General features: G+C 42.3%; 3 protein-coding genes across 11 annotated transcripts in view; all 3 read right to left on the bottom strand.

Moving 5' to 3' along the window:
• Nucleotides 1-186: 186 nt before the first annotated feature.
• On the bottom strand, nt 187-2,009 carry LOC6629229 (putative uncharacterized protein DDB_G0271606). Of its 2 annotated transcripts, XM_002051219.4 has the most exons (4): nt 1,888-2,009; nt 1,539-1,630; nt 1,349-1,447; nt 187-1,270 (listed from the first exon to the last, which is right to left on the bottom strand). In XM_002051219.4, the coding sequence occupies exons 1-4, from the start codon at nt 1,903-1,905 to the stop codon at nt 592-594; spliced, it is 888 nt and encodes a 295-aa protein (XP_002051255.1). In that variant the 5' UTR covers nt 1,906-2,009; the 3' UTR covers nt 187-591. The 2 variants fall into 2 exon arrangements, with proteins under 2 accessions (XP_002051255.1, XP_015028047.1); XM_015172561.3 differs by lacking the exon at nt 1,349-1,447.
• Nucleotides 2,010-2,313: 304 nt separating this feature from the next.
• On the bottom strand, nt 2,314-10,100 carry LOC6629230 (uncharacterized). 3 transcript variants are annotated; one of them, XM_002051220.4, is made up of 9 exons: nt 9,832-10,100; nt 9,276-9,742; nt 8,317-9,218; nt 8,025-8,180; nt 3,639-6,870; nt 3,353-3,580; nt 3,168-3,288; nt 2,631-3,103; nt 2,314-2,570 (listed from the first exon to the last, which is right to left on the bottom strand). In XM_002051220.4, exons 1-9 carry the CDS (start codon nt 9,962-9,964, stop codon nt 2,427-2,429), a joined length of 5,856 nt encoding a protein of 1,951 aa, XP_002051256.1. In that variant the 5' UTR covers nt 9,965-10,100; the 3' UTR covers nt 2,314-2,426. The 3 variants fall into 3 exon arrangements, with proteins under 3 accessions (XP_002051256.1, XP_015028046.1, XP_070065593.1); XM_015172560.3 differs by lacking the exon at nt 8,025-8,180; XM_070209492.1 differs by lacking the exons at nt 8,025-8,180; nt 8,317-9,218; nt 9,276-9,742; nt 9,832-10,100 and adding an exon at nt 7,264-7,535.
• A 1,543-nt stretch (nt 10,101-11,643) lies between these two features.
• The window catches only part of ab (BTB/POZ-zinc finger protein abrupt), a 45,033-nt gene continuing 39,968 nt past the window's right edge, over nt 11,644-16,708 (bottom strand). For 5 of the 6 annotated variants that reach the window (XM_015172558.3, XM_032437505.2, XM_070209493.1 and 2 more), the window contains exons 8-9: nt 12,931-13,656; nt 11,644-12,863 (exon numbers count right to left, since the gene is read on the bottom strand). In XM_015172558.3, the coding sequence (XP_015028044.1) occupies nt 12,361-12,863; nt 12,931-13,656 (1,229 nt within the window). In that variant the 3' untranslated portion in view covers nt 11,644-12,360. Of the gene's footprint in view, nt 12,864-12,930; nt 13,657-13,739; nt 16,612-16,708 lie in introns of those variants that run through there. The other variant, XM_032437506.2, reaches the window with a different exon arrangement.

Genomic DNA, 16,708 nt, shown 5'->3' with positions numbered 1-16,708 from the left:
AACCAAAATTGGTATGCAGCTCAGGCAAAATTTCAAAGGACAATATATTAACCATGATAATAAAACTTGTTTCTGTAGTTTAAATATCACATATGTTGTGCATGAGAGATTAAAAATAAGCACGCTTTATGTTATTTTTCAGGCTTTTATGTCAAAAAGTAATTAAATAATTTTCATGTGATCATATAAAAAGTTGTAAGTTATTGTTATGCTCATTTATTCATTTCATTCAACTTACAAGAAATTTATGTACTTTGCACTATTGAATCTCTTCTTAACTTTAGATCTAGGTGCGGCAAACAATTTAATACATGTCTCTATTGTTACATTTTCATATAAGAAAACTCATCTAAACATTTCGGGGTAGCTTAGATATTATGCTTTCACTTTTACAATGCGTCATTAAATTACGATTTCAGGGTTAAATATAAGGTATATCAAATTTGAAAACATTTAACAGATGAGGCCAGTGTGGTCTGCCATATAAGGGATTTACTTTTATGTAATTCTGAAGCTGTTTTAACATTATTACTAGTAATAGAAATCCTCGACCAGGCCGGGCGATGCTTCAGCATTGACTGCCAGCAAACTTCACCCTGCCACCTCCTCGCTGACAAAGTCCAGCTTGACAACCTCTGCGGGAAGGCACTCCTCAACGTCAACCTCATTCTCCTGCACGTTGATGCGATTAAGAGTCATCGATACATCGGGCCCACACTTCAGGCCCGCATTTGTTGCTGTTGTTGGTGTGGATGTGGTGCTGACAACATCGTCGGCAACCACAACGGCGCCAACTGCTGCACTTGGCGACAATACTGTGGTGGCGGCAGGCACAATAATCTGTTGTGTCGCAGACGTTGCCACGACTGCGTGAGGTTGCTGCTGCTGTTGTTGCGGCTGTTGCACCGTCACGGCTGTCGTTGATGTGGGTTGCTGTATGATGATGTTTTCTGTGATGGTTGGTGCATTGGCAGCTGCAGCTGCCTGTGCAGCAGCCAGGGCGGCGGCCTTTTGCTGTTGCATTTGCTGAAACTGTTTGATAGTAACAGTTGTCGTTGTTGTCTGTGGCTGCAATATGATCTGCTTGGTTTGCTGCTGCGGCTGCGGCTGTTGTTGTATGATGTGTGACTTGAATACGTGATGTTGCTGGACAATGGGCAATTGCTGAACTGTTTGTATGACGTGTTGCACCTGCTGAACGGGCACCTGTTTTGCCGGTATACCAGCATCCTCGAACGCCTTCTTCTTTAGAGCTTGTCTAATTTGGGAGCTGCAAGGAGAAAGCAAAGATTCTGCTTGAACAACTGTGCTAGGCTAGGTCATGTTCTCTCGCTATGGTTTGACTTACACTGTGCGATTTTTAATGCTTAAACTGATTTTACTCAGATCGTCCGAAAAGCGCATTATGGACGAGTGTAACATGTCGATTTCCTCGTCTGTCCATTTACTGTGCGCGTGGCATAGCGAGGGAACATGAAATCAGTTTGGGGTTTATTAGCGCAGCTTCTCCTATGTTATTGCAGCCGACTCTCACTTACCCGGACGGAGATTCCGCATTTGGATGTAATTGCATTGTCAAATCGCCGAGCCTGCTGAATGCTTGACCCGCTGCCGTGAAAATCTCCCCAACCTGCGCAGACAATTGGACAAAATTTTAGATGCATTTGTGGCAGCTGTTGTTCGTGCTTGCATGCGTTGCAAATTCAAAACAAACGCGCCTTCTCGCCCCATAAAGCAAACAAATTTCGCTAACATTCGTTGCCGAAGGAGTGAGACGAACTGACAGAGGCGCACAGCCGACAATTTTCCGAACAAATAAAATGCCGCTTTGTGATTTAGAAAGCCGCTTGAGACGCAACCAATTAGCTGCGACTGAATTAAACATACCTTTGTTGCCGAATTCATGGCCCACTTAAGCAGAATAACTTTTTTTAATACAAGATTTAATATAAGTGTGGTGGTCGAACGATAGACGCCCGATATCTTATCACTGCAACCCTTAAACTCGAAATTAATCGCATTTTGTTATCGCTACTATTTACAAATCGCTTTTCCTTGTTTCCATCAGACACATCTGCATCTCAGTCGAGATGTGTTCATTTGAAAATAATGCTCGACATGCGCGCCTTAATAAATTTGTTTAAATTATGTCCCTTTTATTTTCAAGGCAACTTAATGCATGCTAGATTGTCGATGGGCACCGTCTGTGGCTCTCCTGCCTTCTTTATCTCCCGCTCTTACCTCTTTCTATTCTATATTCATTTTGAAATTTAACAGCTTTAATAAACACAATAAAATATATATACACATCACTTAACCAATAAACATTACAATGCTGGGAAAAAACAGCTTTAATAAACAAAATTAAATATATACACACATCACTTAATCACTAAACGTTATAATACCAGGGGGAAGCAGTTGACTTATTTAGAGGATGCTGGAACGTCGGTGCCAGCGATTTGCCGCAGCTCATTATTTTCATCTCGGCGCATTTTAAGTGCTCTTTTGGCGAACTCATATTTATTGGTGAGGGTACGAATTTCTTTCTTCTGCGACTCCAATTGTGACTGGAATCATTACAAATTTGAATTAAGGCTGATGTGAATTTGACACGTGAAGAAACATACCTTAAGTGCAATAATTTGACCAGCAGTCTGGGATGAAATGTTGTTGTTGTTTTCATTCAGTTCTCTCTCTAATTCTCTAATTTTATTATAACGATAGCGACATAGTTGCAAAGAGTCATTGTATTTCTCATTGGTTTTTCTTATAATCGTCTCCAAGTCGGAATCCGTTTGCGTCTCAACAGTTGTCTGCTTGGCCGAAACTGTGCACTGGGCACTGGCCGTGATGGCGGCAGATGCTGAATATGCTTGCACCTTGTTCATAAGATCTATGTTCTTTTGCTTCAGGCGCTTGATTTCATCACGCGCCTTGGCCTGCTCCTCCTGGATACGTCTTTTTAAGATGGCTGTCTCCTCCTTGAGCGGATGGTTCTTTAATTCAAAGTTCAATGCAGTCACCATACTCTCCCGTATGAACAGCTCGCGTTGGCAATCCTGCAGCTTCCGATCGAGCTCAGCACAGTTACAATTATCATCTGAATGTGAAGTATTATTAATTGATTAATTTGGGTTAAAGTAATTGCTAGGTTTTGTACCCACCTACGGGATCTGTCATGCATGACACATGGCGCGTATCATTCCAATAAGACTGTCGACGTCGCTCGTCGTGTGTGCTTATTCTTCGATTTCTTCGCACCTCAGACTCCAAGCTTAAGGATTTCTATTAGCAAAGTTAACCAATTAGTTATGATTAGGGTAATTGTAAGCTTTACCAAAGAACCTACCCTAGGCTGGTTAGGATCACGATCCAAACTCTTTCTGGCAAGGGGAGAAGTATTTGAAGCATTTGATTCAAAAGAATTATTGCTGTTCCTCAAATCGGTCTCCACCTTCTTGAGTATCTCATTGGTCGTGCATAGTTTTTCCTCCAAGTTCCGTTTGTCCTCCAGGAGACTCGAAATGGTACCATCTAGCCGAATTCGTTCAACAAGGAAGTTGGCTTTGTTGGTTTTCTGTAAGAACGATTATTAGATATAAGTTTAAAAGTATATTTATTTTATGGTTACCTACCACTACAGAGCATAGTCTATCAACTTCCTGTTGCAACGTTTTAATTTGAGTTCGCAATTCGTCAGCATTTCTATTGGCTTCCGTGGTAGCAGCTGCTAGGCGATCCTCCAATTGAGCAGAAGCCACTTTCTGTTGCTGCAAGGCTGCGCTCAGACTCTCAGAAGTGGTTTCCTTGTCTTCTATCTTGGATTGCAGTTCAGCATTGCTCTTTTGAAGTTGGGCATTGTGTTCACGTTCCTTTTCCAAAAGATTTTGCAAGTTCAACACATTCTTCAGTTTGACTGTGAGCTTGTGGTTTGTTTCTTCCAGCTCCACTTTTTGAGACAGCAATGAGTCCAGTTTTAACTGTAGCTCGTTCTTTGAGCCTTGTAACTCATTCAAATTCTGTTCAAATTGGTGCGCCTGTTCGAGTATTGTTGCCTCCACTTCTTTTAGCTTTTCTGTCAAGCTGGACTGCTCGGAGCAGGCGCTGCTCTTGAGACGCAAGGTTGTCTCCAATTCTGATTGCAGTTGTTGAGTTGTAGCCCGCTGAGTTGTTAACTCAGTTTGAGCCTGCAACAATTCGCTTTCGAGATTTTCCACTTTCTGAGCCAAATTCTTATTGAGATCGTTCGCTTCGGACAGAAGCAATTTGATTTGTCTATGATCGTCCACAAGCTTATCAAAATCTACAGCCCTGAGTGTTGCCTGCTTTAACTTTACTGCTAGATCCTCAATCTTGTTATTCAATGTTTCGACTTTTCCCAAATATTCAGTTTTCTCGGCAGCATTGGCTTCCAGTTCAGCGCCCAACTGTTGCACCAAGCTTGCTTGCTGTTGCCACTTCTGTTGCTCTGCTTGCAGGTCATTAGTTAAGCGTTTTATTGTCAGTTTGCTTTCATCAACGGCAAACTGTAATGAGCTCTTCTCTTGCTTAAGACAGTCTAAGCCTAGCTGATGCTTACTCTTGAGCTCTTCGTACTCCTGCATTTGCATTTCGTATTTCTCATGCAGTTCTTGGAACTTTTGATTCGAAGACGTAATCATTTCGTGATCTTTCTCTTCGTCCTTTTGCTGGTTGTTCAATTTAGCTTGTATTTGCTGCACTAGCTTTTGGCTTTCGTCATATAATGATTCCAGCTCGTGTTTTTCTTTAACCAATTGTTCATTCGCTGATTTGACAGATAACAGCTCTGACTCATTGTCAGCACAAAGTTTGTTACAACGCTCCTCGGACGAGGACAATTGCTTTTGCAGCTTTTCTAAAGTGGTTTCGTAGCGATCCTTGCTTTCCTCCCATTCAATATTGTATTTGCGCATATTGCTTCGATACTCAGTCTCGCTGATCTCCATTTTTTGTAAGTACTCGAGCTTGACATTGTCAAGGTGATCTTTATTCTGCATCTCCTTCAACTCGAACTCCTTCTTGGCGTTATCAAATGCGATTTGCAAATCGTTAAGACGTTTCTCGTATTGCTCCTTGGAGCACTCTACTTCTACCGCCGACGCCAGGCGCTGTTTAAAGATTTCAACCATTTCCTCAGCCTTGATGCTACGTTCCAGCAACTGCGCATTGGATTCTTGGAGTTTATCGATTCGATTCGCATCGTCCGTCAATTTGGAAGCCTGTCTATCGAGAAGCTGTTGGTTTTGCCGGGCATTCGCTCGCAGCTCCACTTGCAGCACATCCATAGACATGCAGCGTTCATTTAACTCCTGTAACTCGGACTGAATCTTTTCGATAAAGTCATCCTTCTGGTGAATTTGAGCCTGCAGCCCATTGAGTTCTGCATTCAAATCAGACAATCTGGTTTTAAGCGCATCTATTTCTTGCTGGGGCACGCTGTCGTCGCTCATCAGAGTTTGTGTACTATTGGACATGAGCAGACTCTCATTGATGGTGTTCTCTTTGACCTTCTCCTGCAACTCCTCGCAGACCATAGTCATTTCGGCGTGCTGCTTCTCGAGCGATTCGATTTGCCGCTGATAGTCCTCCACTTTGTTGACTATCACTGACTTTTCCAGTAGCGCCGACTCCAAATTAGTCATTTGTTCACGCATCTCGTTAATTGTGCTTTCGGTGGCATCTATGAGCGTATTTTTCTCGGCAACTTCACTTTCTAGCCTAGCAATATGTGCAAGCAGCTGTTGTGTTCTCTGCTCGTTTTCTTCTGCGCTTTTTGTGGCCACCTGTTGCTGCTGCAGTTCCTCTTGCAGCGCACTGCACTGATCCCGCAAGCTATCACCGTCTTGCATGCTCTCAATTAACTGAATGGATAAAACCTCGTATTCGCGTTGCATCTCGCCATATTTGGCCTCCAATTGGGCTAGCTTCTCCATCAGCTCCTCATTGTGCGCCTTCAATCGCTCGACCATCGTTGCCTTCTCGTTGCTATCTGAATTTGTCGTCTGCATGAGCGTTTGTTGTATCTGCTCGAAAGATTCTTTTAATGTGCTGATTTCTTGCTGCAAGCTAACATTTTGGCTTTGCAGCTTCTTATGTTGATCCTCCGTGGCTGCTGATGTGCGTTCAAGAGTCTCATAATCCTGCTGCAGTTTCTTGTACTTTTCTTGAATGGCATCATACTCCGCCTGCATGCTTTGTATGATCTGGTCGTGGCGCTGTTGCGCGTTCTCCAGATCGTCGCATTTCTCCTGCAGCAAACCCTTGGCTTCCTCAGCAGAAATAACATCGCGGCTCAGACGGTCGTACAGCTCCGACTTTTCAGCCATATCACTAGTCATCTGCTTGTAGGCGTTCTGCACGCTCTCCAGCTGTGCACGCGTGTTGGCGATTTCTGAACGCAGTTGCTCGCATTTACAGTCAATGGACTGTGCAGCGTCACCATTGGGCGACTCCTTCTTGTACTCCTGCAACAGGCGTTCCAGGTCTATACACTTATCACAGATACGCTCGCAGCTGGTTTCAAGTTCGGGACACATGGAACGCATTTGATCCTCCTTACTGTTGCGCAGCACATCCTTGGACAATTGCTTGAGCGTCTTTTCCAAGTTGACAATGGCGTCTTCCTTTTCGGATAGCACCGATAGTAGCTCATTCTCTCGGAGCTTTGATTTCGTTTTATGGGTTTCAAACTGAAATTCCAAACCGACAGCAGAACGATTTTCCATCTCCAGCCTTTCAATCGTTTGCTTCAGCAACTTCAGCTCCTCTTCGTATGCCTCTATTTTTGTATCAGCTGTTTGCTTTGACTTGCCCAGAGCATCTACTTCGGCCTGAAGGGTTTCACAACTGGAATTTTTCAATTAAATTGGGGTAAATTAAACATTTATAGTTATGTATTATGTGAAAATGAAAATTTGTTATAAACCGATAGCGACAGTAAATACTTGCTTGCATTATCTATAAATAGTTTTAGGTTTTTGAGAAATGCACAACATAAGGAATAGTTGCAATCGGGTCCAACTTTTACGGAACCAGCATTTTGACAATTAATTATAGCGAGCTCCCTAAAAATAGAGACTGCAGCTGCAGACGCTGACAGACAGTCTTCCAGTTGAGGTCGCAGCTATAGAAAATAAACACACGCAACACTCACACACATTTGCGTACACGACTATTTACAAACTTAAAGATATTCGCTGCGCTATTGCAATCGCTTTTATTCGTATAGTTTCTACTCACACACTCGTTCGATTGTAGCCCAATTTAATTGAGAGTTACATCAGAGTCACGTTTCGAGAATTGGGAATAGAGTAGGTAAATCAAATGAAGACGTCATCGACCGACGCATGCGAACAGAAGGTGCGGCGGCGCGGAACTGTGTGGACTGTTGGACACCGAAGTTCAAAATAAACTCAACATATGGGTACATATTATAGAGCAGCAATTTATCGACGACGTCGTCAAATGGATTTAAGATCGTTTGCTTATCACACTCGCCGTTGCCCTCGCAGAGCGTCAGGGCCGAAATTATTCGCGAAACTGGCTCCCATTACCTATGTATTCCAGCGCTATCAAAACAAAGCGCACAACAATACTGTGTGAGTGGGTTATAAGCATTTCTTTATCTTCCAGCTTTGAGCTCGCGCATGCTACTTGCTCACGTCGTTCACGGCGACTGATGCAGAAAGACGACGCTACGAAATAGAAGAGATCTTATAAAAACCCAACACGAGTTGAGTTTGAGTTTGTACTTTTTCACGCGCACCTGAAGTGGTGAACTTACTTTCAAACCGCAAATTGCAGGATAGACAAGATTATTATAAAAATAAAAACTATTTGAAGGGAATTAAAGACATAGCTGAGTTGTCTAAGTAAACCATTTGTTACAGCAACTGAAGGGTATTACATAAATTTAGTTAGTATATTGACAATAATTATAATTGATCAGATAACTTAGTTAAAAAGTTACCGAAGCCCATTCTTATGTTAAGGACACTCACCGCTGCATCAGACTTAGCCGCTCGGACTGAAGCTCGTCAACTTGAGCTGTAGCCGCAACATAGTTTTGGTTCAGACTTTCCCACTCTAAATTTATGTTCTGTTCTAGCTTCTCGAACGTTGTCAGCTCTACCAGATCACGTTCAATCATTTTCTTACTATACATGGAATTTGTGCGTGGTGAAAGCAAATGAGAGCATGCATTTGGTTGTGATTGTCATGAAAGCATGAATGAAAATGATTTGCTGATCTTTTTGATATACAGGAATTACCTGTTGACGTTGCTACACTTACCCTTGATCGCCAGTTTGAGCCACGCGTGGCGTTAAGGTTAGTGGTGGCAGGATACGGCTCGTAAGCATCGCGTCTGGTACATCTCCAAAGTTGTAGTCAACGGCCGGTTTGAATTCTTCCTCTGTTATCTCAAGAGATTTCATAATATTCACAGTCTTAGGCGCGTTGAAGGGCTGGTGTTTCATATAAGAAGTCGACGGGTAGAAGCTTGGTTTAGGCAGACCCGAGTGCTTGTGCTGACCATTTGAGCCGCCCGATCCATTTGAATTTAAAGCATGCGCCTCATCAATGTGCGCTGGCTCCGGATTTGATGTGGCTGGACACCAAGTGCGTCGCCGATTCTTATTACGCTTATCCGCAATTGTGTTGCTAGTAATTATTTTCAACGAGTCCATTTTGATTCTTTGCTCCAACAAGTGAACTTTTATCTGGCTCTCGTTTCTGCGCTGTTCTTCGGCCAAACGGTCTTTGAGCTCCTTAATTTCGCGCTCCAGACGCTTCATCATGGTCGCATCCGATACAATTTCATTCAATTGTGGTTTTAAACGTATTTTCTTTGCACGCATGGCGAAATTCAATGTCGATTGAGATTCTTCCATTATTGATGGCTTAATGCTACATATAATAGAGGTAAAGGCATTGCCTCCCAGAGACGCCTGCAATATACGAGTTAGCTTTGAATCGCGGAAGTTGACGTATTTGTTTTCCTCATTCTCAGCCAAGCTCTTGATCACGTTGCTTAGAAAATGCAGACTCTTATTTATGTGCCCGCCTTCCTTAAGACGTGCCCCACGCGCACCCGTCTGATCGGCTCGCTCCGAGCCGGCCAAGTCCACCAGATTTAGCAAGCTTTGAATAACAGCATCGTCGTCGTTACGATCAGTTTTGCGCGATTCGATTATCTGCGGATCAGGAACATGAATCAATATGTACAGATTGTATACTAAAATTAAGCTTACAATGCGAAATATGGCATGCGAACGACTGGAGCGCTCGTTCATTTGGGTTTCCGCCACAGTGCGCTCCTTGTTGCCCATGCAGAGGAACTGCAGCAGATCCTCCTCGCTGGTAATGATGCACTCCTCGCAATTGACATGGACCATGCCGTTGCTTTCATGTATCTTTAGGTCTTGATTCTTCTTGTTCAGTAAGTCATAGATTTTCTCGTTGTAAATTTCTATGTAACCAACCCGTAGCAAAAAGTCCCGATCGTTGTGCCGGGCAATCTGCTTGAATATTTCCTTTGCTGCCAGTACCATGACGCCCGGATTGGCTTCGTCGCCCATCATGGTGTATGTTTTGCCCGACGACGTTTGGCCGTAAGCGAAAATGGTTCCATTAAAGCCCTTCATGCAGGCTTCCACGATGTGCTTGGCCATGCAATCGAATACAATTTGATTATTTGATTCCTGATCGAAAACATAATCTGCAAAATATTAAAAAGAAAGATAGAAAGAAAGGAGTTCAAGGGCCATCTTCGACAGCAGTCAGTCCTTGGCTCCTGCTCGTTCTTACCAAACACAAAGGGATCCGCCTGGCTGTCGATGAGTTGAATGGCTCGCCGGTCCTTCACTTGCCACAATGTGGTTTGGCCTTGCTCGCAGGGACGCACCTTGATGCAGACTTGTAAGGCGCTCTTTGCAGACATTTCAACAAAGTACAGGTAACAATTATTAAAATGGAGAACGACACTTAACGACAGGAATAATAGTTTGCACAAAACATTTACAGTTTATTTCGAAAACAATGGCGCTTCGCTGTGCTTCTTCTTCCAACTGTGCCAATCAGTGATCTATCGGGCGTCGTTGGTTCAATCGATATCTCTTCTGAAGGGTCTTATCGAACAGCTGCGGAACAGGGCTGGCGAACCGATTGGCTCGATCGGTCCGTTACGTTAAATGAATACTTTTTGAATACAGATCGTAATGCATTCTGAAAAATTAAACACCATTGGTTGTTCTTTATAACGCAGATTTATTGTAATTTTAATAAATATTAATAACCTTCTAAGCACATGGATCTCTACTTAAATTGCTTATGTAACTTGTATTTATCTAACTCATTTTATTCTAGCGACTTAACTGCATTGTGTGTGTGTGTGTGTGTGTGTGTATGTGTGAGTTGCCATAAATTCTTATTCGAATTATACAAATGCAAAAATTGCACTCTGTTGCACTGTTTAAATGAAGCAAAATAAAAGCACTTGACGTTAATAAATGTTTTCAAATGAAACATAGGCATCACATTGCGAAACAGGAAGATAATAAACAAATTTAACATATACATGTCATTACTTACAATATTTATTTATTTATAAGTAACATATATTTCTACGCATTTTCATATTCATGAATGTTAGATGACTCGTGATGAATTGTCTCCGAAGTTTTGTTCAATAAACACAATTAAATTAGGACAATATATACCCGAAATTTCGCGCTTAAATAATATGCAAGTAAATTACATTTAAATTAACTGAGGTAGAAAATTACTAAATTAACACATATCTATGTTGTAATAAGGCATCGTTTCAACTCTTGTAGAGATTTTGAAACTAACAATAAACCTAAGATAAACGCGGATTACTCAAACTGAATGTACATGCAAAAAATCGGACATATTGACATGACGAAGATGAAAGTTCGCCATTTTTAAGCATGTGGAAAGAAACCTTTTAATTTAGATGTGCAGTGGGGCTGTTATGTTTGTCTGAGGTATTTGATTCTATTACATTTTGCCCAAAACAAAGAAATTCACTTGTAATTATAGCTAAGCATTTATGTATGTATATGTAGATGCATATCAATTTGGTGTATTTTTTACTTTCGCACAGTTGTGGTTAAATAATAATCAATTTACTTTGCTTGGCGAATTTATGAAATCTTTCGACTCACTTACGGCTATGCTATATTCGAATTGGCTGAGTTTTCGCACCCAACCCAATGGAGGCCCTTAAACTAGGCAGATCTATCTGCTTTGAAATTTATATATGTATAAGCAAGTACGGCCATACAGAAAATAGTTATATATTTTACTGGAAGATATTACGAGTAGTGAGTACATGGGTTACACAATTCTTTTGCTGAGGTAGTTTGGTTTTTTTCCGGCTGTTTTGTTGCGGCAGCGCGTAATGTCATCCACGTGTATTCCTGAGATATGGTTAGCATTATCAATATATGTTGGCGACTTGAATGGTCAGGTCAGTAAGCTCTAACTGTGACATGGCACATCTGAATTGTTTCTTTGTTGTTCACAATAACACACATATAGAGATTTCAAACTGAGATGGATATTTGTTGTTGTGTCAAGAAAGCCTTTAAAAGAGTATTCAATTGGAGTATTTGTGTAGTCCGTTTAAATGCTTAGTTGTTTTTGTTTTTTTTTTTTTTGTATCCACATTGCGGGTGCGTATCTCTTACTACATTTAATAAACTATTTACAGAATTGGTTACTCATTTCAAATTGCTAACACTAATTTATATGCCTAGGTCTAGGTTTAAGTTTAGCTTTAGGTATTTTGGAGTTTAAGTTCTTCAATGATTTGAATCTATCTTGGTTCTTGCATTCCTAAACTTCATGTATACACATAACAGGTACATGTGTATATAGATGTATATAGTATATAGGATAAGTATGTATTTATATGTATGTAGGTATTCATGCTTTTTGTCCTATTCCAACTCACATACGAGTATTGGTTTAGGTAGTTATATAGGTTGTATTTGCCTTTCTTTTTTGCTTATTTTTTTTTTTTCGATTTTTAAAAACAACATAAATTCTACTAAAATTTTTCAACGCTGCACATGATATTATTTCATGATTGGTTTCTAGTCCTAGATAACTATAGTATGCATGTATTGTACACGTAAACTGGTATACATGAGGATAAGGCTACTCGTTACAAATGTTCCATTTTCTGGGTATACAACTGTTGACGACGACTTTTCAAAACGACATGCGAATATCGTATTATCGTATATTATATCGTTATATCTTTTGCTCTCTTATAAACGAACCCCTAGTTAAGTGTGAATTGCCTCTAGCTTATGTGTGGTGCACGCCCTCATCCTCTGAGTAATTCTCTTCGGCATCCGAGTTAGCTGTCTCGTTGTTGCTGCCCGACTGATTGTTTTCTAGACCCAGGCCCAAATCCATTGGTTCTGAGCCATCGCGTCTTATCTCAGCCTCTGCATCCACATCCACATCATTCGGCTCGCCACCGCCACCGCCACCGCCACCACCAGCACCGACCAAGTTTGAGTGCATGTGACCCACCGAGCCGAGTGCTATCGCTCCGTTCGCATCAGGTGAGAGGCTGCTCGCCGGATGCTGCTGGTCGCGTCTCAGAATCGGTTCAATGGACAGTCCACCACCGCTCTGAGCAAAGCCGCCAGCTGCCCCAGCACCCGCCAGCTTGCTCAGATCAAACTGAGCAGGCAGCAAGCCCGCCGGCAATTTGTCCAGGCTGTGACCCATTGCATTTAGCTGTGCCATTTTAGCGGCATGCAGTGCGGCTGCAGCTGCGTGCTCCTGCGACATGCCCATGCCTGCAGCAGACAAGAAGATAGAGATTAGTACAAAAAATGTGAAGGACTCAATGTTAGTGTGGCTTACCGAACGTATTCTCAGTGATGAACTGCAGATAGGTGTCTAGCAACGACTGGCCTGCATTGCTGTTGTTGGGCAGTTGAACCCCACCGGCTCCAGCGTTCAGGTCTTTTTGTTGGCCCAAGGCGGCCGCTGCAGCTGCTGCCGCGGCAGCCTCATTTCGCATGCGTGAAATGGTTGTGTTGGCATGTCCAAAATTGCTTAATAAACTTTCATGGTAGCGGCTTAGATCATTGGCGTTGTTGCCATACAGTACACTGCCGGTGGTCAGATCTTCGGGGTCATCGTCGGAGTCGTCAGCATCGTCCAGCGGTCCGCCGCTGGCATTGCTCAGGTCTAGCTTTTGTGAGCCATTGCCGCCGTTACCAGCACCGCCACTGCTGCCGCTACCACCAGTGGGTGAGGCGCGGGCGCGCAGCTCAGCGGGTGAAATCTTAACGCCAGCCTTGGCCAGCAGACGCGAGGCGAGATCTGGGTCAAAGGCGCTGGGCATAGGCAGCACAGGCAGATCCTTTGTGGAAATGCCGCGATGCTGGCGAGACATATGCGAGTGCAGCGAGTTACGCGACTTGGCCACCGTTCCACAAAGCACGCAACGATAGCCGGGACAGACGGTGTGCTTGTCCTCCAGGTGGGTACGCAGCGTGTGTGCCGAGCGGTAGATTTTGCCACATTTCGGGCATGGCCTCGGATCTGTAGCACGGACACGCATTTCCAAGGAACGACGCGAAACTGTAGGAAAATTTGAAAATTGAATTAGAATATAATTAGCAAATCAGTTCACAATGTCAGTGGAATGGAGAGCCCAAAAGGAGTCTGTGCAGCTCTTTAAGAATTATTTATCAATTCGCTTAACTTTTCATCGATTGCTCTTTATTATTAACCAAAACATAAATGTCTCATCCAGTCGTACATAAATTGAAGATACATTATTAGGAGCTACGTATTTCAAACAATTAGCCAACTAAAATCTTTATAAATAATATATTAAGGTTAATACGAGTTAATATAAATAAATATATATATATTTATAAATAAATGTATATATATTCATTATGGGCTATACAACTGTAAAATTGTCCGTGTCGAAATGGATAATAATATTAATTATATCGCCTACGATCGATTTTGATCGTTTAATTTTTTGTATTCAAATAAAACTCGCAGTGTAGTCAAGTTTTAATTTTTGTTAAATTTCTTTTTGGTTTTGCTTTTTGATTAACATTATAGGAACCTTTTTACGTATGTTTTCGCCAGCTCTCACTATCTACGCTTCATACTATGCGAAATTATAATTCAATCGACAATTTTGAGCTTTTCTTTTTGAATTTTCTCTAATAAAACTGCAACTCCTTCCTTATCTCTGTGTACTTGTGTGTGTGTGGCTGTGTGTGTAAATTTTCAACTTAAAATTTTATTTTCATTAATTTTTGTTTATTATTATTATTATTATTATTATTATTTTTTTGGCTAAAAATATATTACGCAGGCACATTCTATTTTGTAGTATCATTATAATTAATTATAATAACTATTTTATAATTGTTTCTGCTTGGTATTCAGCTCATTATCTACAAATATCTCCATTTCAATTCGGTTTATGCTAAAACGCTTATATTATATACTATAAATTGTGTGTAGTTGCTTTTCCTATGTACGTATAATACTGGAGTTACGAGTTACTAGTACCGTAAAGCGCCTTCTAGGGTGTAGGTTCTCAATCATTGGATTGTTGAATTATTCTACACCTCACTAAATTACAGTTAACTTGCAGCTCTGCTACGCCTCATAGGTGACAAAATGTTAATAGTAGTGTGTATACCCTACATATGGAATTATTATTATTATTATAATCATAATCATTTGGGCTCTTTACAATGTATCTCTAGCTTTGTATGTTAAACATATAAAGTTGCACATACGCAGTAGTGGAAGTACGAATATGTACTATTAAATATAGTATACTATATTGAATATAGGAACGTAATAATTGTTGTATGCCAGCTTCGCATCGTTAACGTCATCACAAGGAAGACCTTTGCCTCCAATCACTAGCCCCAGTCGAAGCCCTTACAATGCCAAGAAATTTAAAATGATTCTTATTCAGGAGGCGGCTCCTTGCAGTGCTCTTAAACTCTTCAAATTTTGATTATTTTTTGTTCTAAGCTCGAGTTGCCATTTGCTATATTAAAAAAAAAATGGTAATGGAAAACTATTTGTAAATCAAAAATGTAAAACCAGACTATATTCAAATGGCGCTTAGTTGCAATTTTTCTTTTAACTAGCAATAAAAAATGAAACCGTTTTTTTGAGAAACAATAGGATAATATTCAAATTTCTTGCTTTAGTTTTGGAACAGTTCAGTGGCCCAGGCTTAAGTAACGATCCTGGCACAGGCTTTTTGGCTATCTAAGATAGGCGCGAGTGTCCCGAGTTTAGGCTTAGAATTATTGTCGCCATTGACTGAAAGCAGCAATCTAGAAAGCTTTGTTTGGTACTAATGCGAGTATCTGCGGACATATTGAATTGGATGTGGGTACCGTTTCGTACCGTAGGGCGACACTAACTAGTTGGCCGCTTCGCTTTTGAATTTAAAATCGGGACCGCCTGCGAATGGGCCGCCCGAAGAGCGCATGGCCTTCATTTTGGCCCACTGCAGCGTGTGCTTGATACGCATATGATTGCGCACCGAATTGGGATGGGCGAAACGCCGACCGCACTCGATCACCGGACAGACGGGACTGTCGCGTGGATAGTGCCTGTCCAGATGCTGGCGAAAGACACGCTGCTCCAGCGGCGTCTCGCACAGCGGACAGGGCAGCATGTAGTTGCTGCCGGCATTACTGTTACTGCTGCTGCCGGCAGCTACACTGGCCCCATTGCCGGCACCGGCTCCACTATTGCTGGCTATGGCCGAGGCTGTGGCGGAGGCGGTTGCAGTAGCTGCTGCCGCTGCTGCAGCGGCGACTGCTGCTGCCGAGGTGTTTTGGAATATATCAGGAAAATCACGAGAGCGGCTCAGCGCGATGGTGCGCGCCATGAACAGATTGGCGGTCAGCTGTTGCTGATGGGATACGGAAACGGACTGCTGCAGTTCATCCAGATATTGCTGTTGCTGTTTTTGCTGATGCTGTTGATGCTGTTGTTGCTGTTGCTGCTGATTAATCTGTGCCTGTGCTTCGTGGCGTGGGCGATGAAGCGACGATTGTTCGCTTTGCTGTTGCTGTTGCTGTTGCAGTTGATGTTGCTGCTGCTGCTGATGCTGCTGCAGTGTCTGGTAGAGCGTCGATTCACTGGCCGGACAGGAGCGCTTCATGGTCAATGAAATAGCCGACGATGCTGAGCTGGACCGTTCATCCTGGTTGTACTCGTGCTCATCCTCGCTGTCGTTCCACGAACGCGCCGAGGGTGTTGGCGATGAGTTTGTCGAGCGATTCTTCTTGAACATGCTACGATTATTGTTACTGTTATTGTTGTGACTAATGGTATTGTTATTATTATTGTTATTATTGTTGTTGTTGCTGCGACGCTCAAAAAGCTGCGCCAGCTGCGGTCGCTGCATCAATTTGGCCAATTTGCAAGCGGCCGGTTGGCGATCCGCTGCGTGAGCCTCGTGCGGCTGCTCCTCAACAGCAACATCCATGGCCTCCTGTTTAATGGTCGCCTGCTGCGTGCTGAGGAATGTACCTGCAGTTGAATACAGTTGTGTTGCGGTGCGGGGAGAGGAAGTCAATTGGAAATCAGAAATGAGTTGGCATAGTAAAACATTTCGTTATGATGCAGA

Source organism: Drosophila virilis, chromosome 4 (assembly GCF_030788295.1).
Source record: "Drosophila virilis strain 15010-1051.87 chromosome 4, Dvir_AGI_RSII-ME, whole genome shotgun sequence".
NCBI lineage: Eukaryota > Metazoa > Arthropoda > Insecta > Diptera > Drosophilidae > Drosophila > Drosophila virilis.
Note: the sequence above shows the minus strand (reverse complement) of the source record. Positions and strands in the feature narration are given on the sequence as shown.